Raw genomic sequence first — 17086 nt, forward strand, 5'->3', positions numbered from 1 at the left:
AAGTTCATTTGCTAATGTTTAAAATTAAGATACTGGAATATAAATTCAATTTTAAGGTATTCAGATAGTGAAGTGCATTAGACAGGATTTTGGTTATTTTCATTCTTTTTCAAATGGATTTGATAAATATATTTACATATTTATGGTTTGGGGTTTTTATATATGTATGTATATGTTCATTTTGGAGCAGTGGGTAGCGCCATTGCCTCACAGCAAGAAGGGTCTGGGTTTGATTCCCCGGCTGGGCAACCCGAGTCCTTTCTGTGTGGAGTTTGCATGTTCTCTGCGTGGGTTTCCTCCCACAGTCCAAAGACATGCAGTAAGGCCAATTGGAGATGGTAAATTGCCCCTAGGTGTGAGTGAATGTGTCTGTCTGCCCTGCGATGGACTGGCGACCTGTGCAGGGTGTATTCTGTCCTATGATGACCACTGGGATAGGCTACAGCACCCCCCACGACCCAGAAGGAGAAGTGGCTTAGAAGATGTGTTTGTGTGTGTGTGTGTGTGTGGTTTTTTTCCATATGGGAGGCCTGCTGTCATTCTCGGTGGTGTTATTCAGCATGTTATCAACTAAATTAATGAAAAACATGTTTATCATCTGCTAATAAATTCCATTTCAAAGCTTCATATTTCTTACTTTTGTTGATAGGCTTGGCTGTGCGTACACAGTCCATGGTGTTTTGACCTCTGCCACACCAGCCCAGCTGAAAAAACACATAGAAACCATTAAATTGCGTCCTGGTAGTTTTGTAATGTGTTTTGGTTTATTTAATGGGTCAGTATCACAATGTAAAGGGTCCTAATGGTTTAATAGGTGACAAGTGGCTGATTCCAGATGCATTTGACGGTTTCCTAACAGGATCTAAAGGTGTCCTAAAGGAAACTAGTGGTCTCAGCCCTTTAGGATGGGACCGGACTGTAAAATGGGCACTGCTGGCAGACACAGAGACACTGAGTTAGGCCAACATAATGAGGCAGTGTGTAACGAATATCCACACATTGTTCCAAATGTTTCTCATCTTTTTGTGTATTTGTATTGTTGTTATGTGGTCTTACTTACAAGCTAATGTCAAATGTAACTGCATTAATTCCTGTCAAGGAAACCGTCTGTGGTTGGACATAGCTTCAAAGGCCATTTTCATATTTCCTCTACTTGCTGCCCTCTGCTGGTCAAGAATGAAAAAGCAGATACTTGTTGAAAATCTGAGTCTGAGTGAGTTCTCTATGGCTGGATTTCACATCTAGGCATTTTCTCTTGTATAACACACCTGATATAGCACATGAGGAGCTTATTAATTAGTTACTGAGCTGATTCAAGTGTCATAGAAAGTCTTTGTGTTCTTTACTGTGACTGTGATGAATATCCAACACAAAAAGGTTGGTGAATAATCAAATTGGCACAGTTTCTTCCGCTGTAGTCGACCAGCTAAAACACGTTTGCTGTCTCAAGTGTGTTTCTTTCGTTTAGCACTGGAGCTGTGAGGCTAACAAAGCTACATCTCTCTACATAGCACTGTGCAAACTGCGTGTCTAAATCATCAGTTGCCTCAAACAGTGTTGAGATGTTAAGTATTATGTTAGGGAACCAGCCCTGTGACCAGAAAGTTGCCGGTTTGATTCCCTGAGCTGACAGGACCTAACCCCCAACAGCTCCCCGGGCGCTTGCTGCCCCCTAGTGTGTGTGTGTGTTCACTGGTGCATAGATTAGATAAGTGACCCTTATTAGTCCCACAACAGGGAAATTTCACCTCTGCATTTAACCCATCCATGAAGTGAAACACCACATACACACTAGTGAGCACACACACACCTGGGGGCAGTGAGCACACTTGGAGCAGTGGGCAGCCCAATCCGCAGCACTCGGGGAGCAGGTGGGGGTTAGGTGTCTTGCTCAAGGACACCTCAGTCATGTGCTGTCAGCTCTGAGGATCGAACTGGCGACCTTCCGGTCACGAGCCTCCAGCCCACGACTGCCCCTAAAATATGTGGTATTTCACTGCACTGATGGGTCAAATACCTGGGTAAAATTTCCCCCGTTGTGGGAATAATAAGGGTCACTTAATCCCTTCTTAATATATTTGGGGTAAAGGAAAATTGTGTAGATTTTACGTTGAAATGTCCATATCAATGCAATAACGGCAATGCCATTCAGCGTGTCTTGAAATCATGGCAAAATGGTTCATTTTAGAGAATATTATTATTTTATACAGTATATTTTATTCACTATCCAAAACCACCACAGTACACGTGTCTCATGAGTTTACAAATGTCATTAGCTAAGTATTTTTAAAGCAAGTATTTATTTGTAAAGCACATTTAAACCCAAATGCTGTACAAAGGGGATGGGTTTAGAAAAATGAATAAAATAAATAAATAAATAAATAAATAAAAGCCCACAGAATCCAAGGGTAACTGATAGAAATTGGTTTTTAATCTAGTTTTAAAGGCATCAGTAGAGGGTGCAGACCTAATGTCCAGGTTCAGACTGTTCCACGGTCTCAGCTAGTAACAACTGACCTGATGACCTTGAGGACCTGGAGAAGGAGTAGGGTTGGAGCAGATCTCCTAAATAAGACGGCACAGATCCATTTAGTGACTTAAAAACAAATGAAAGACCGTTGATTTGGATGCTGTAGCACACAGGATGCCAGACTAGGGATGCCAAGACGGGGGGCGATGTGCTCCCTCTTTTTTGTGCCTGTGAGAAGCGAGCAATGCTGATGATGGTAAAATACTGGACAAACTTGAAAAAATAAGTTTTCTTTAAAGACTATTTTGCCTTATAACAGCCTGATGTTCCCCTCCACCACCGATTAATTTTAAAATACATGTTTTATATTAGAAGCTTATCTCGAAGCTGTTGTAAAAACAATGTCTCAGGAAACAGGTTACATATCTGTAACAATGTCATGTACTAACTTTCTGTGAGCGAGCTTTTAGAGGCATTAAACTCTTCAGACGCCTGGTTCCCATCACCTACACAGCGAACAATTCTCTGTAAGTTTCTGTAGGAAAGAACTTTCCCCATCACACCACCCTAAATGACTTTGTCGACATCTTAACCATTTAACTATGCATAAAATTCAGAAGAGTTAGTGGAACTCCTGTTTAACACTGCTCCAGACAAAAAGTTGAAAATTCAATAATTTATTTGTGACATAAACTATAGTGCCAAAAGTATTCACCCATCTGCATTCACTCGGTATGAACATTCCATTCTTAATCCATAGGGTTTAATACGATGTCGACCCACCCTTTGTAGCTATAACAACTTCAACTCTTCTGGGAAGGCTTTCCACAAGGGTTAGGAGTGTGTTTATGGGAATTTTTGACCGTTCTTCCAGAAGCGCATTTGTGAGGTCAGACACTGATGTTGGATGAGAAGGCCTGGCTCACAGTCTCCGCTCTAATTCATCCCAAAGGTGTTCTATTGGGTTGAGGTCAGGACTCTGTGCAGGCCAGTCAAGTTCTTCCACACCAAATTCGCTCATCCACGTCTTTATGGACCTGCTTTGTGCACTGGTGTGCAGTCATGTTGGAACAGGAAGGGGCCGTCCCCTAACTGTTGCCACAAAGTTGGGAGCATTAAATTGTCCAAAATCTCTTGGTGCTGAAGCATTAAGAGTTCCTTTCACTGGAACTAAGGGGCCGAGCCCAACTCCTGAAAAACCACACCATAATCCCCCCTCCACCAAACTTTTCACTTGGCTCAATGCAGTCAGAGAAGTACTGTTCTCCTGGCAACCGCCAAACCCAGACTCATCCATTGGATTGCCAGACGTAGAAGCTGATTCTTCACTCCAGAGAACACGTCTCTGCGGCTCTAGAGTCCAGTGGTGGCGCTTTATACCACTGCGTTCAATGTTTTGCATTGCACTTGGTGATGTAAGGCTTGGATGCAGCTGCTCAGCCACGGAAACTCATTCCATGAAGCTCTCTACGCTGTTCTTGAGTTAATCTGAAGGCCACATGAAGTTTGGAAGTCTGTAGCGATTGACTCTGCAGAAAGTTGGCCGACCACTTCGTGCCTGAGTTGCTGTCGTTCCCAATTTCCACTTTTGCTGTCGTTCCACTTCCACTTTGTTATAATCCCACTGACAGTTGACTGTGGAATATTTAGTAGTGAGGAAGTTTCATGACTGGACTTGTTTCACAGGTATCGTCCGATCACGGTACCACGCTGGAATTCACTGAGCTCCTGAGAGCGACCCATTCTTTCACTAATGTTTGTAGAAGCAGTCTGCAGGCCTAGGGGCTTGGTTTTATAAATCTGTGGCCATGGAAGTGATTGGACCACCTGAGTTCAATGATTTGGATGGGTGACTGAATACTTTTGGAAATATAGTGTATTTCCACTGCTGTAAGAAGAAGTGCCAAGCTCAGCAGATTTTTCTCTTGATGCAGCAAACCTACACTTACTGTTCACTTTATCAGAAACACTTCTCTCATACATCCTCCTTATACAGTTAGAGGCTGTAGCTTATCTGGTGATGCACAGTTTGTGTTAGCCTTCCTTTAGCCCTTCATCAGTGCTTAGTTTCTGACCACAGAGCCGCTGTTGTCTGGATGTTTTTGGGTGGCAGGCCCCTTTCAACCTTGCAGTGAGACTGTAGTACAGGGTAGGTGTTTCTAATAAAGTGGCCTGTCAATGGAAGAACAAGGTAGGTGTTTCTACTAAAGTGGCCAGCTAACAGAAGTACATGGTAGGTGTTTTTCATGAAGTGGGTGGATTTTAGAGATAATTCCTTTGAGATCTGCTCAGATCCTTGCTTTATGATTCCCCTGCTTGTTTTGGAGTTACAACCACTCAGAGAACATTCCTAATGTGTTGTTCATCTCTCTCTCTCTCTCTCTCTCTCTCTCTCTCTCTCTCTATCTCTCTCTATCTCTCTCTCTCTCACAGCCTGCACAACCTCTCAACATGAATCACTACGCCACTAAGAAGAGTGTGGCGGAGAGCATGCTGGACGTGGCTCTGCTGATGGCCAATGCTTCTCAGCTGAAAGCAGTGCTGGAGCAGGGGCCTGACTTTAAGTACTACATGACTGTAATTGTGCTCATCGCAGTCTCGCTCTTCTTCCAAGTGCTTGCTGGGGGTTTGTTTGTGTTTATGGGTGAGCATAAAAGATGAGATTTTAAATTGAGAAAGTAAACAGTGTGAACTTTTCAAATATGGTTAGATACATTTTTCATGTATTTCCCCCCTGAAGTCCCTTTATTATATTTGTATGATTTTTTTCTTTCAAAAATCCCTTCAAAGAATTCATTTTTTCATTGACCATTTCTCAAACTCTCTTTATCCTTAAAATTAAACAAGCTGTTTTTATTACTGTACTCATAAAGGGCCCATACGCCACATTATTTATTTTGCCTTCTTATAACGTTTGTGGGCTTTTATGTATGAAAAACAGTCATTATTCATTTCACCTGACATTTTCCAGCCTCTTTTTGTCTCTTAGGATTAAACAGTCTGTTTTCACACCTTAGGACTGATATGTAAATGAGCTCTGTTTTGATTGGCTGCCATGTATTTCGCCTCATTCAAAAAGCTCTCAGAGCTGAAACACTCCCTAGAACTTCAGTATGAACAGGTGGTGCTAAACCAATGTAGGCTGAATAGGTAGATATATGTAAATGTGTTGGTTTTTGTGACCTCACAGATACAGTCAATTCTATCTGGTTTCCATGTATGGACTGTGTGGAGAGCGGAGAGAATGGCATGTTTGGAAACTTTAAAAATGTCTGCATACTACATCAAACTCCTTTATTTAAAAAAAAACAAGGAAAATTGGGATGTCGTGTGAGACGGGCCTTTTAAGACTGAGCTATGCAAATGAGCTCTGTTTTGATTGGCTGCCCTGCATTGTGCCTCATTCAAAAACTGAAACACTAATAATGCTCAGTATGAGTGGATGGGGCCAAACTGCTGTAGGCTGAATACATGGATACATGAAGAGTTTTGTGATATCAATAACAACTATTTTAAAAAGGGCTGTTTTGCAGCTATTATGTTTTATGTGGGCTGTATGGTCTGGAGAGTGAATGGTACATTTTGACACCTCAGCAGTGTATCTGAAAGTTCTTTAACCTTTGTGTGGTGTTGATGTGTTTGCTAATCAGTGGTCTGGTCGACCCACCACATTATTGTTTTACTAAATCAATACAGCCGTAATAATTTATGTTGGGTTCTCCTTTAGCAGCTGTAGCCAGTCAGCAGCCTGTCCATGTTGTCCACCCTCACTTTCTCTCACACACTTGAAAAGACCAAGAATCTAAGGTTGAAATAATAATAAATCACATAATTTTTTCTTTTAGTAAACACCACATAAGGGTTAAGTGAGAAAATGCTGATATTCCATGATATGAGCCCTTTAAAGTTGGAGTAAACATTTCAGAGCTGATCTTAGGAGTAATGAGTTCCCAGTAATCTCTCTCTCTCTTTTTCTCCAAACAGCACGAAAAGATCTGAATGATGTTGCTAATCAGAAAAGGCTGGACATCATCAACAACGTGGCGACCGGCCTAGTGTTCCTCACAGTCATCATCAACATCTTCATCACTGCGTTTGGCGTGCAGAAGACGGGCCTTTACCCTCAACAGTGAACTCGCTACAGGACAGGACAGTCACACTGCGGGTGAATGGCTTGTTGTAGTTATTACAATGAAAAATATGAGAAAATACTCTGCAGCGATGCAAATACATGTGAGACTCCACTAATGATTGTGTTACTTTTGTGTTTCAGGACATCCTTGTCTACAGTGAATCCTGAAAGCATGCGAAGTTCAGTCCAACCAAACTTTTATTGCAAATATGCTTCATTTTGTTGGTTTACCTTTCATTGGGCATTATATTTAAATTTCTTTAAACCGTCTAGCTTCTAGTGCGTGCATGTTTGTAGCATTGTGTTTTCTAAAGTCTAATTCTGACTTATTAACTACAGTTTGAATATTGCCAGTGAAATGATGTCTTGTGTTGATTTTCTAAGTGAAAAGTGAAGTTAACATGTCCTCTACAGAGAAAACGTTTAAATATAGCACTTTTTCCTGCAAATTTAGTGCACAAGTTGCATTTATTTGTTGAGTTATGTTGGAAAAAATAAGATATACTTTTGCAGAAGCTGCATTTTATGTTCTGTTAATTTCCCAATATGTTAGATTCAGCAAATAAACAGTGTTTGTGCATTCAAATGTGCAGCAAGGTGTTCTGTAGAGAGGGTGTGTTAACTTATTTTCACTGAGGCTTATCATCTGACTAAGGAAGCCCAAACTTTTGCATAAAAAAAAGAAAACCAGGGTTTGGCTTCCTTTTTTGCCATGTGTCATGTTGTATATCTTCTGTTTAATACATTCCATGAGTGAAATGTTTTCAGTTTATTAATCGGGTACACTGTAACCTTTTATTTAACTTTATTTCTGAAATGCAGCAAAGTACTTCTCTAAAAGTCCAAGTAGGCCACACTCTCCTACACACAGCGCTGTGTAGAGGCCGACTAGCATGTGGTAAATAATCAATAACAAGAATCAACATTAATAAATTGATCTTGACTATAAAACATTCAATACAGAGATTAATGACTTGTGTGTGTGTGTGTGTAAGTGCATCTTTCTACATTTTTACAGTTATTTTAACCTTATGAGCAACACAATTTACAGTGACGATTAGATTATTCTTTGCGGTGACTTTGCCGAGCTGTACTTATTACGTTTTTAGTGGTAGTGGTTTTAGTGGGTTGTGTTCCAGTCATGTATTTTAAATTTTTGTCATAATATGCCCCAGCGGCACATAAAAGAGCAGTGTTTATTGAAGAAGGTTTCACCACATAAGCAGCTTTTGTTTATCCAATAACCGCAATTATGATAAGGCTCATTTATGCTAGCGCCGCTGTGGGATTGCGCTTGTGCTAAGCTATACTATTTGTGGAAGCTCTGCCTGATTTTGACTTCACAGCTTGAAAAAAAGAATTACAAAATGAAAACAATCCATTCCACTCGGATTATCACACTTGGCATTGCATCGCTAAACACAAGATGATTGCACTATTCCCGCTGTTGCTGTGATACCATCTGTTCTCATTCACTGCTGTTTAAAAATGAGCCGCATGCAAATTATCCACCTGTAGTAACCGCCAACCTATATAACCTGTATAAGCTATGTAGCCTCCAGCCCAGGGCTTTGCCAGCATGTTAGACCAAGTGCTTCACCTGTTTTCATGTCATTTCATGAGTTGGAGGGGTGAGATGGAGTGAGAGCAGAGAGCAGGCACTCTATCAAAAAGCACGTTTTTGTAGTATTAGGCTGTTTTTTTTTCATTATACAGGGCGTACAGCAATAGCTTCATTAAAACAGAACAGAACGGCTGAGACCTGAGCAAAAACATTGCAGTGACAGTGTCAAAACTGTTTAATGTGCATCTTTTCCTCAAATGGACCAAAGTATGGATATTGATACAGTTTTCTGTCATGTGTAAGTGGTGAGAGAGCTGGTTTGAGAACCACAGACCGAGTTACTAATATTCAGCATGCACAAATACTCTCACTCAAGCCACCTGAAATCTCACTCCAGTCATCTCACCACTGTTGGGAAACCTGGTGTGCTGACAATGTTATATATCATATAGAAAATCTTTATTACGCTGAGTTTTCTAAGTTTCTGTGTGATTCAGTGGCTGAAATGTGATCACGCTCATTCGGAGTGGTCTGATGTGAAACATTCCACACGCCTCAGATGTCTTTACAGCGGTGATGATGGGAACCAGGGGTCATGATGTCTACAACACAGATGGAGCTATTTCCTTTACCACCAGTGAACCATTTTTGTAAGTAATGCTGATCATGAAAACATAATAGTAAGTCTGAAAACATAAGTTTTCTTTGGGGACTATTTTGCCTCACAATGTCCTGCAGGCACCACTCCACCACGAATCATGGACTTTGGCGTTTTAGGCCAAAATCATCTCTCAAAACAAACATGAAAGGACGTCTCAGGCAGAATTTCCTGTAATAACTTTCTGTGAGGGAGCTTTCAGTGGCATTAAACTCCTCCGACGTCTGGTTCGCATCAAACCTGCTGTGAACAATTCTGACCATGTACATTTCTCTAGAATCGAGCATTTCACACTAACCCACTCTTATTGGACATTTTAGCCATTAAATTGAGGAAATTTCAAAACATCAATGGAATTATTTTTGAATGTACTGGTCCACCTGTTGTGTACCTGCCTACTGTATCCTATTCAATCAATGGACAATGTGTATTGGTCTTACTCTGGCTCTAGGCCCACTGGACCACTGCTGGCTGGACATTTTGTTGGAAAACTGTTTAAAATATTAAAAATGTTAGCATGCAGTGTCTGATTCACTCGCACCAGCACAACACCCGCAGACAAGCCACTACTCGTGTCACTGCTGTGCTGAGAATCACCACCCAAATAATATGAGCAGTTGTCTTATCGTGGTCCCTTTCTGTTGACTGATGGAGCAAAATGTCGGCTGACAATTTGTGTGTAACAGGTAGACTGCAGTCAATATCTGTAGAACCTTTATGGTAGGTGTTTCTGATAAAATGGCCAGTGAGTGCAGACATAAGGTAGGTGTATATTACTAAATATATGCACCACACAAGGAAAGCTTTAGCTGCTCGTGTGTTTGGCCTAAAATATCAGCATAAAGAGAAAAAAGTTCCACAATAAACAGCACAGATCAAATTGCTAACAATGTCCAAAGTGTGAATGAACAACCTGAACAACTGTATTCAACCCTTCACTTATTCAAATGGCAACTCTCATTACAAAATCATTTAAAAGTAACAGTAAAACTCAGTGGTGGACAAAGTACATAAACCATGTGCTCGAGTTAAAGTAGATACACAAGGTAAATTATTACTCCAGTAAAAGTAGAAGTTCCTCTCTTTGGACCTCCACTTGAATAAAAGTACTAAAGTATTTGCCTTCAAATGTACTTAAGTATCAAAAGTAAAAGTACTAAAAGATTAATTAACTTAATGCAACTTAGTTCCAAGTTTAAGTTTAATAAAAACTGGCTTTAAACTCAGGATCACAGATGAGCTCCTTTACTATGTTGATCTGTAGGCCTCGGTTCATAAACATAAACCAGCCCAAACTCATTTACTATAAAATGAAATGGTGTTTGTAGAAATTCAGAAAAAAGCCGCGTCAGTCTCGACTGCATATGTGGACATATTTCTATATTGTGCTCTATTTACACAAAGTTAGGTTAGTTCATCATTTATGTTGAACAGACTCTCCCAAAGTTTTACGCTGCTGCGCTGACGTTGAACCGCGTGCTGCACTGGGTCGGTATGACCAACAGGTCAAAACCAGCTCTGAACAAAGTGACCGCTGGGCCCTGATTGGTGCTCTGGCTTTGCGCTTCTTTCGTTTTGACATGTTACGTTTTTATACACACAGAAACCAAAAGGAACGACAGGTTTCTCAAAATGTAGTGGAAGAAAAAGTCGGATATTAGACTCTGAAATGTAGTGGAGTGAAAGGAAAAAGTCGCCCAGAACGGAGAAACTTCAGTACAGATACACCAAAAAACTACTTAAGTACAAAAACCAATTACATTTACTTAGTTACTGTCCACCACTGTTATAACTACATGAAGCCGATTCTGTAAAAGCAATTATACTTAAAAGGCAATTACATGTCCATTAATGTTGAATGAACTAATCGCTATTCATGGTTTTCATTCTAAATGTGAATCAGACTCGTTTTTTTCCTTGAGTGCGTGGTGCCATGAAGCGACCAGTGATGGTTCAGTTTTCCTCAAACAACTCTGTTAATTCAATGATTCAGGTCAACTTTAGAATTTTATAGAATCTACAACCATTTGTCACTGTGTCTGCACACTGTGAGATTAGACCGCCACATTTAACCCATTCGTGCAGTGAAACACCCACATACATGCACACTAGTGAACACACACACTAGGGGGCAGTGAGCCCTATCCATGGCACCCGGGGAGCAGCTCGGGGTTAGGTGCCTTGCTCAAGGGCACTTCAGTCATCGACTGTCAGCCAAGGGGATTGTACCGGCAACCTTCCAGTCACAGGGCTGGCTCCCTAACCTCCAGCCCACGACTGCCCTTCAGCCTCGTCTCCTCCAATTTATCCGTTGCCTCTATTGACTAACAGAGTCACACCATTAAGTCAAAACACAGACACATAACAAAAAAGGGAAAAAGATAAAAATATGAGCTAATTTTAAAAGAATTCAAAATTTATATACACCGATCAGCCCTAAAATTAAACTCACCTCCTTGTTTCTACACTCTTTGTCCATTTCATCAGCTCCACTTATTATATAGGAGCACTTTATAGTTCTACAATTACAGACTGTAGTCCATCTGTTTCTCTGCATACTTTATTTTCATCCTGTTCTTCAGTGGTCAGGACCCCCATAGGAGCAGGTACTACAGACCCCCACTACAGAGCAGTTACAGTCTATATCTACAAAGTACACCTCTGTTGTAAGTGGAGCTGATAGAAATGGACAATGGGTGTGAATACAATGTGGTGGGCTCAGTGTTATGGCTGATGCGGCCGGTACTACAAATGTTTGAATGTATGAATCAGTTCCACTGCTTCGCTGAAACGAATCGGTTCAAACGAACGATTCATTCGCTAATGAGTAACGAGAGCGCGCATCCCGAGTCCTTACGTCACTGAAGCGCCCAGGCTCGGGGAGCTGCTGGTAGTGCTGGCAAGACAGCGAGAGAGAGAAAGAAGAAACAACTAGTGGAAAAGAGGATTTTTCTCCCATTTAACGGATTTGTAACTCACAGCGGTCCGTCTGCAGGACGAAAAGGAGGACCAAACTGCCCCGTGAACCGGACAAAGCGGGTATCTGAGAAGGTAAAAGAGCTTTTTAAAGTGATTTTCATCAGTAACATACGCTGGTTGGGCTGAGTAACGTTAGTCCTGTGCTCTCCTCAGCTGGTCGGACGTAACCTAACGTTAACGTTAGCTTGGGGATAATGAGTGATTTCAAGACACAGAAAACGGCTTTGTAAGCCTTTAAACCCCCTTTTTAAAAGTATATTTCACATAAAGTGTTCACCTCTTACCGGTGGCCGTTACAACGCGAAGTCAGCTTCCAGTTCGCCAGCTTCTTGTGTGAATTTTTCCGTTCCACCTTAAATGGTGCAGCAGTTACGTTCTGGTGCCCGAGGCGCCAGAATGTAACTGCTGCACCATTTAAGGTGGAACGAGAGGCTGGCGAATTGGGATCCAACTTCAGCAATGGAGGAACGGGAGGAGGGTAAAGAGAGGAAAGATCTTCAGCAGAGCCTGGGTGTCTCCTTTCATTGCCGTTTATCCACGGCTAGGTAGCCACCGAGCTAAAGCCGAGGTCGTGTCAGAAAGTACTACGGCAATTTTGACCGTTCCAGGCAACCGAAACCGTTAAAACCGTTAGCCTGCAAGTTTAAATCTGGAACCTCGCAGTCGAGCCCAGGCGGCGGTGTCAGCCTTTTTACAGGGGGAGTCTGCGCTCTTTTCAGTTTCGGAGGCTTTTATCGGTCCTTACGAGCTTAGCTAGCCTTTTCCCGTTCGCCACACAGCAGGCGTCTGGCTAACCGAGCCCCTTTCTAGCCGTAGATGCACGGCTAACTGTGAGATGTGGCACGAAGTAGTTACTCAGCGGCTTTTACTCGGGAGTGACGTGTTGTGTGGATGGCAAAATGTTGAGTAACACCGAGGAGTTGGTCAGTGTTGTTGTTGGACAAAACTAGCATTCATAATGTAGTTCAGATGCACCAAACATGCTTATTTGGCATGGAAATGCTGTGCCTGGCCCCTTTTTCTGACCCATTCCTGCTCAAAAAAGGCTTTTTTTGTCGTCCATAGACTAGTAATGCCTTCTAGAGCCCCTCCCATTAGCATTTCAGAATAGGAGCCTTCTGCTACTGTCCACTCTGAATGACCACATGCTGTAAAGTGAAGTATAAACCTTTTATTATTATTACAAATTCCCTGTTTTCTGCATAGAATGCAATAGAAATGAGAATTAACTCATTTGTGTTAAGCTTACAGGGTCTGCCAATTTGGTGACGACACCCTTTGAGTTTCAAATGAATCAACAGGTCACTTTTAAAGGGCCCATGTCCTACTTTTTTAGCTTTTTTTCACCCCTCTGAGGCCCACTTATGATATATATGTGGGAGTTTATGTACCAAAAATAGCCTTAATTCAATTTTACATGAACATTTTTGGAGTGAAACAGGCTGTTTTTTATTATGGTGCCTTGGGGGTGGACAGTAAATCAAATAAAATCAAATCCATGGTTTTTGGCACAAAACATTAACATAGGCGCGAAGGTGAGTGACAATCTTAGGTACGTAGCCCCTTTGTAGTACTTAAATACAAAAATGGATAAAGTAAACAATATACGCACATTAGACTCTAATATGCACATTAATATACACCAGTATTGCACCATTCCCAATGTACAGTTTTGCAGCAGCAATATAGGTTATGAAATAAAAGCTATGATATGTACAGTTGTACACTTTTACATATATGCTTTTAGTGAGTCTGAGGTAGATGAATAAATAAGATGCAGGGTATACAGGGGATAGAATATTGATTACATATATTCCAGATTATAGAAGATATGGAGATGTATGATGATGATTTATCATTGTTGTGATAAATTATGTTACAACACTTTTCTGAGCATGTTGTGGATTTTGTCAGTACTTAAAGAACGCTGGCCAGATGCATGTTTTATTACAAAGTTAGCATAGCCCGTTTAATTGCAGTGCAGTTTGGAAAACATTAATAAAAATCATTATAGCTGTAGGTTTGTTGTTATTATAATAGTATTTTTATATGTGGCACTACAGGTTATATTATGTCTGTTGCAACTTATTAAATCTCAAAAAAACTAAATATTGTGATGCTTATTGTGTATTAGGGAATTGTCTTGGAGTATCGTGATATATTTTTGCCATAATGCCGACACCGACTGTGCCTTTAAGATAGACGTATGCATGTCTACCTCTAAAAAAATAAAACAACAAAAAAAAAATCCTCATTATAACCTCAGTATGACTGGGTGGGTCCAAACCGCTGTCCTGAGACCAGATGAAATTTTTAAGTCAAGTATTTCAAGCATGAAATGAAGTGTGGGCATTTTGAATAGTGTTAAATAGCGTTTTTTTTTTTTGGTTACTGTGCCTTTAATAGATAGATAGACAGACAGATACATACAAACAAACAAAATATCTCTGTTCTGGTGGGCTGCCCTGTACTGTGCCTAGTTTAAAAAAACAAAAAATGTGATTCAGTGTGAAAGGGTGGGGCCAAACTACTGTAGGCTGTAGGTTTATGGTTGAGCACAGATGGGGTTGTAAATTGTGTTTGTTAAGTGAGCAGAGATGTTGTAAAGGAGGAGACCGGCTGCTGTTTGGAAACCCGTAACGTTCAACATGGCATCTATTTATAGGGAAAGTCCCGCCGTTCAATAGAACAAGCCAATCAGCTTGCTGGTAAAACCGCAACCATGAAACACCATTTTTGTGAGATTGTAACACTCCTTATATCTTCAGCATGAGTTTGTGGGGCAAAATGGCTCTAGGGCAGGGATGTTTAATTACAGTTCTGTCAGGTCCAGTTAGAGAAAATTTCCTCAAGCGAAGGTCCAGAACATCATGATGTCTAACCTGCATCATGACTCAGTGCCATATACTGTTTACTGAAGTAGCCTAGTAGTTACATCATCTTATACAGTCAACAACTGAATGTCTAATCAAATAAAATACAATTTGTTAATATTTCAACAACATTTATTGTCAGTTTTCTCTTTTTAGATCATACCCTGTGAAATAACCTCCCTCTGATTCACTTTCTTCTCTGACTGCTGTTTCTCACCTCGTCCCTCCCCTGTGTGTGAGTCACTCACTCGAGTCTCAGGGCTCATCGTAATGCACAGATCTGATTGGCTGAGTAGCATCACACGTCATATTTACAAGGCATGTGATTGGTCTGTGAGTCTCCGGCTGCTAAAGCTACAGTAAAGGCTAGAAATGTTATAATGATTAAATTAGGACCACCCCATAGAAATTAAATAATTGCCCATAGTTTATTGGGTTGTAGGTCCAGGTCCGTATTGGGCAGCGTCTAGGTCCAGACTGGAACCACGGTCTGCCTATTAGTGGCCTCTGCTCTAGGGTGTGTAGGTGTATGTACGTAAATATGTTGATTTATGTCACATCACTGAGGCACTTTAACCAGGCTGTTGCTGTAGATTTCAGAGTGTTTGGGTTTAGATCACAGCTGTATGGTTTGGAAATCTGCTAAATTCATCTGGGCGGATTCAGGCCCTGTAAATATTTAGCGATATGACACAGTGTGTAAACTCACTGTCACACAATATGTCAGATCTCTGATTTTGCAGATTACAGATGATGATGATGATTTTGTACACTGAGGGTCTGTTTCCTGGACAGGGATTAAGCCTAGTCCTGGACTGTATGTTCCTTTCTTCTTCGTTCAGAATGCTGTGTAGTAGGAATGGTGATGATAATTGATATTGTCAGCTGATATGGTGATGTAGTTATTGTACTCTGGAAAAGTTGAATTTTTAGCCAAGTTATTTTGTCTGTGTGTTTTTATATATATATATATATATATATATATATATATATATATATATATATATATATATATATATATATATATATATATATATATATATTTACTCAGTGAGCTCAAGTAAATCACACAGAAGAGATTTGAATATATACAAATGAACTGGAATAGTCCTTTTTATGTATTACTGCTACATTCAACTTGATATGGTTATTTTCAGCTAATGAAAATAGAAGCAGAAAAAAGTATAGACATACACCGTTCAGGCATAACATTATGACCTTTCTTGTTTCTACGCTCATTGTCCGTTTTATCAACTCCACTTACTGTATAGGTGCACTTTGTAGTTCTACAGTTACAGACTGTAGTCCATCTGTTCTCTCCATACGGTGTTACCCTGTTCTTCGGTGGTCAGGAACTCCATGGACCCTCACAGAGCAGGTGCTATTTGGGTGGTGGATCATTCTCAGTACTGCAGTGACACTGATGTGGTGTGGTGTTGTGTTAGTGCATGTTGCGCTGGTCTCAGTGGATCAGACACAGCAGTGCTGTGCCACCAGCCAACAGCATCCTGTGAGCAGTGTCCTGTGACCACTGATGAAGGACGAGAGGATGACCAACACAAACTGTGCAGCAGCAGATGAGCTGTCGTCTCAGACTTTATATCTGCAAGGTGGACCGACAAGGTAGGAGTGTCTAATAGAGTGGACAGTGAGTGGACACAGTGTTTAAAAACTCCAGCAGCACTGCTGTGTCTGATCCACTCAGACCAGCACAACACACATTAACCCACCATCACCACATCACTGTTACTGCTAACAGTGTAAGCTAGATCCACATAACTAATTAGTTGTTACTGTACTGCACGGCTGTTATATAAACACGCTCCGCAGCAGGGTAGCTTGCATTCACAGCCAACAATGAGACTAGGCAGATAACTAAGGACTATAAAAGAGATGCACATAGAAAGGAAGTTGAGCTCTGGGGGGAAGGAAAGCATGAAGAGGCTGAGTAAAACAAGTGAAACAATATGCAAATGGAGGATGCCAGGAGCCAGTGGGAGAGAGATGGGTTTTACACAACAAGTTTGCGTTGACCAAATAAACACTCATCAAGTAAATGTGACCATTTCATTGAAACAACACAACTGACTCAGTTTCACACAGTTACATGCATTTATTAGACTTTAATAAAATTTAATTGCTTAAATGCAAAATTTCTTTTTGTTGGTACTTCTGAATCTGAGATTGAGAGTTTTAATATGGAAGTGCCAATTTTAAAGAGTGCGATTTTCAAATTTTCAAAGCTGCAGTTTTAATTATGTCCTACATTATCAATAACATATATTTTCCCAAATCTAGGGCTGCAACTAAAGATGAAAGATGATCATGAGAAAGCAGACAAGTAGTCTGCCAAAAAAGGACTTTTCTCAAGGACATAACAACAGATTCTCTCTCACAAGCACTATTTTGA

General features: G+C 40.7%; 3 protein-coding genes across 20 annotated transcripts in view; all 3 read left to right on the forward strand.

Moving 5' to 3' along the window:
- ninj2 (ninjurin 2) overlaps window positions 1–7579 on the forward strand; it is a 52942-nt gene extending 45363 nt beyond the window's left edge. The window contains exons 2-4 of the mRNA XM_017698822.2: window positions 4904–5114; window positions 6455–6635; window positions 6744–7579. Of these exons, the coding sequence (XP_017554311.1) occupies window positions 4904–5114; window positions 6455–6603 (360 nt within the window). The 3' untranslated portion in view covers window positions 6604–6635; window positions 6744–7579. The remainder of the gene's footprint in view (window positions 1–4903; window positions 5115–6454; window positions 6636–6743) is intronic.
- The window catches only part of cax1 (cation/H+ exchanger protein 1), a 1125587-nt gene that overhangs the window by 455135 nt on the left and 653366 nt on the right, over window positions 1–17086 (forward strand). The gene's annotated exons all lie outside the window — the stretch shown is intronic.
- The window catches only part of erc1b (ELKS/RAB6-interacting/CAST family member 1b), a 340281-nt gene continuing 334895 nt past the window's right edge, over window positions 11701–17086 (forward strand). For all 18 annotated transcript variants that reach the window (XM_037539543.1, XM_017723129.2, XM_017723132.2 and 15 more), the window contains exon 1: window positions 11701–11875. The gene's annotated coding sequence lies outside the window, so the exon portion shown is untranslated. The remainder of the gene's footprint in view (window positions 11876–17086) is intronic.

Source organism: Pygocentrus nattereri, chromosome 1 (assembly GCF_015220715.1).
Source record: "Pygocentrus nattereri isolate fPygNat1 chromosome 1, fPygNat1.pri, whole genome shotgun sequence".
Classification (NCBI taxonomy): domain Eukaryota; kingdom Metazoa; phylum Chordata; class Actinopteri; order Characiformes; family Serrasalmidae; genus Pygocentrus; species Pygocentrus nattereri.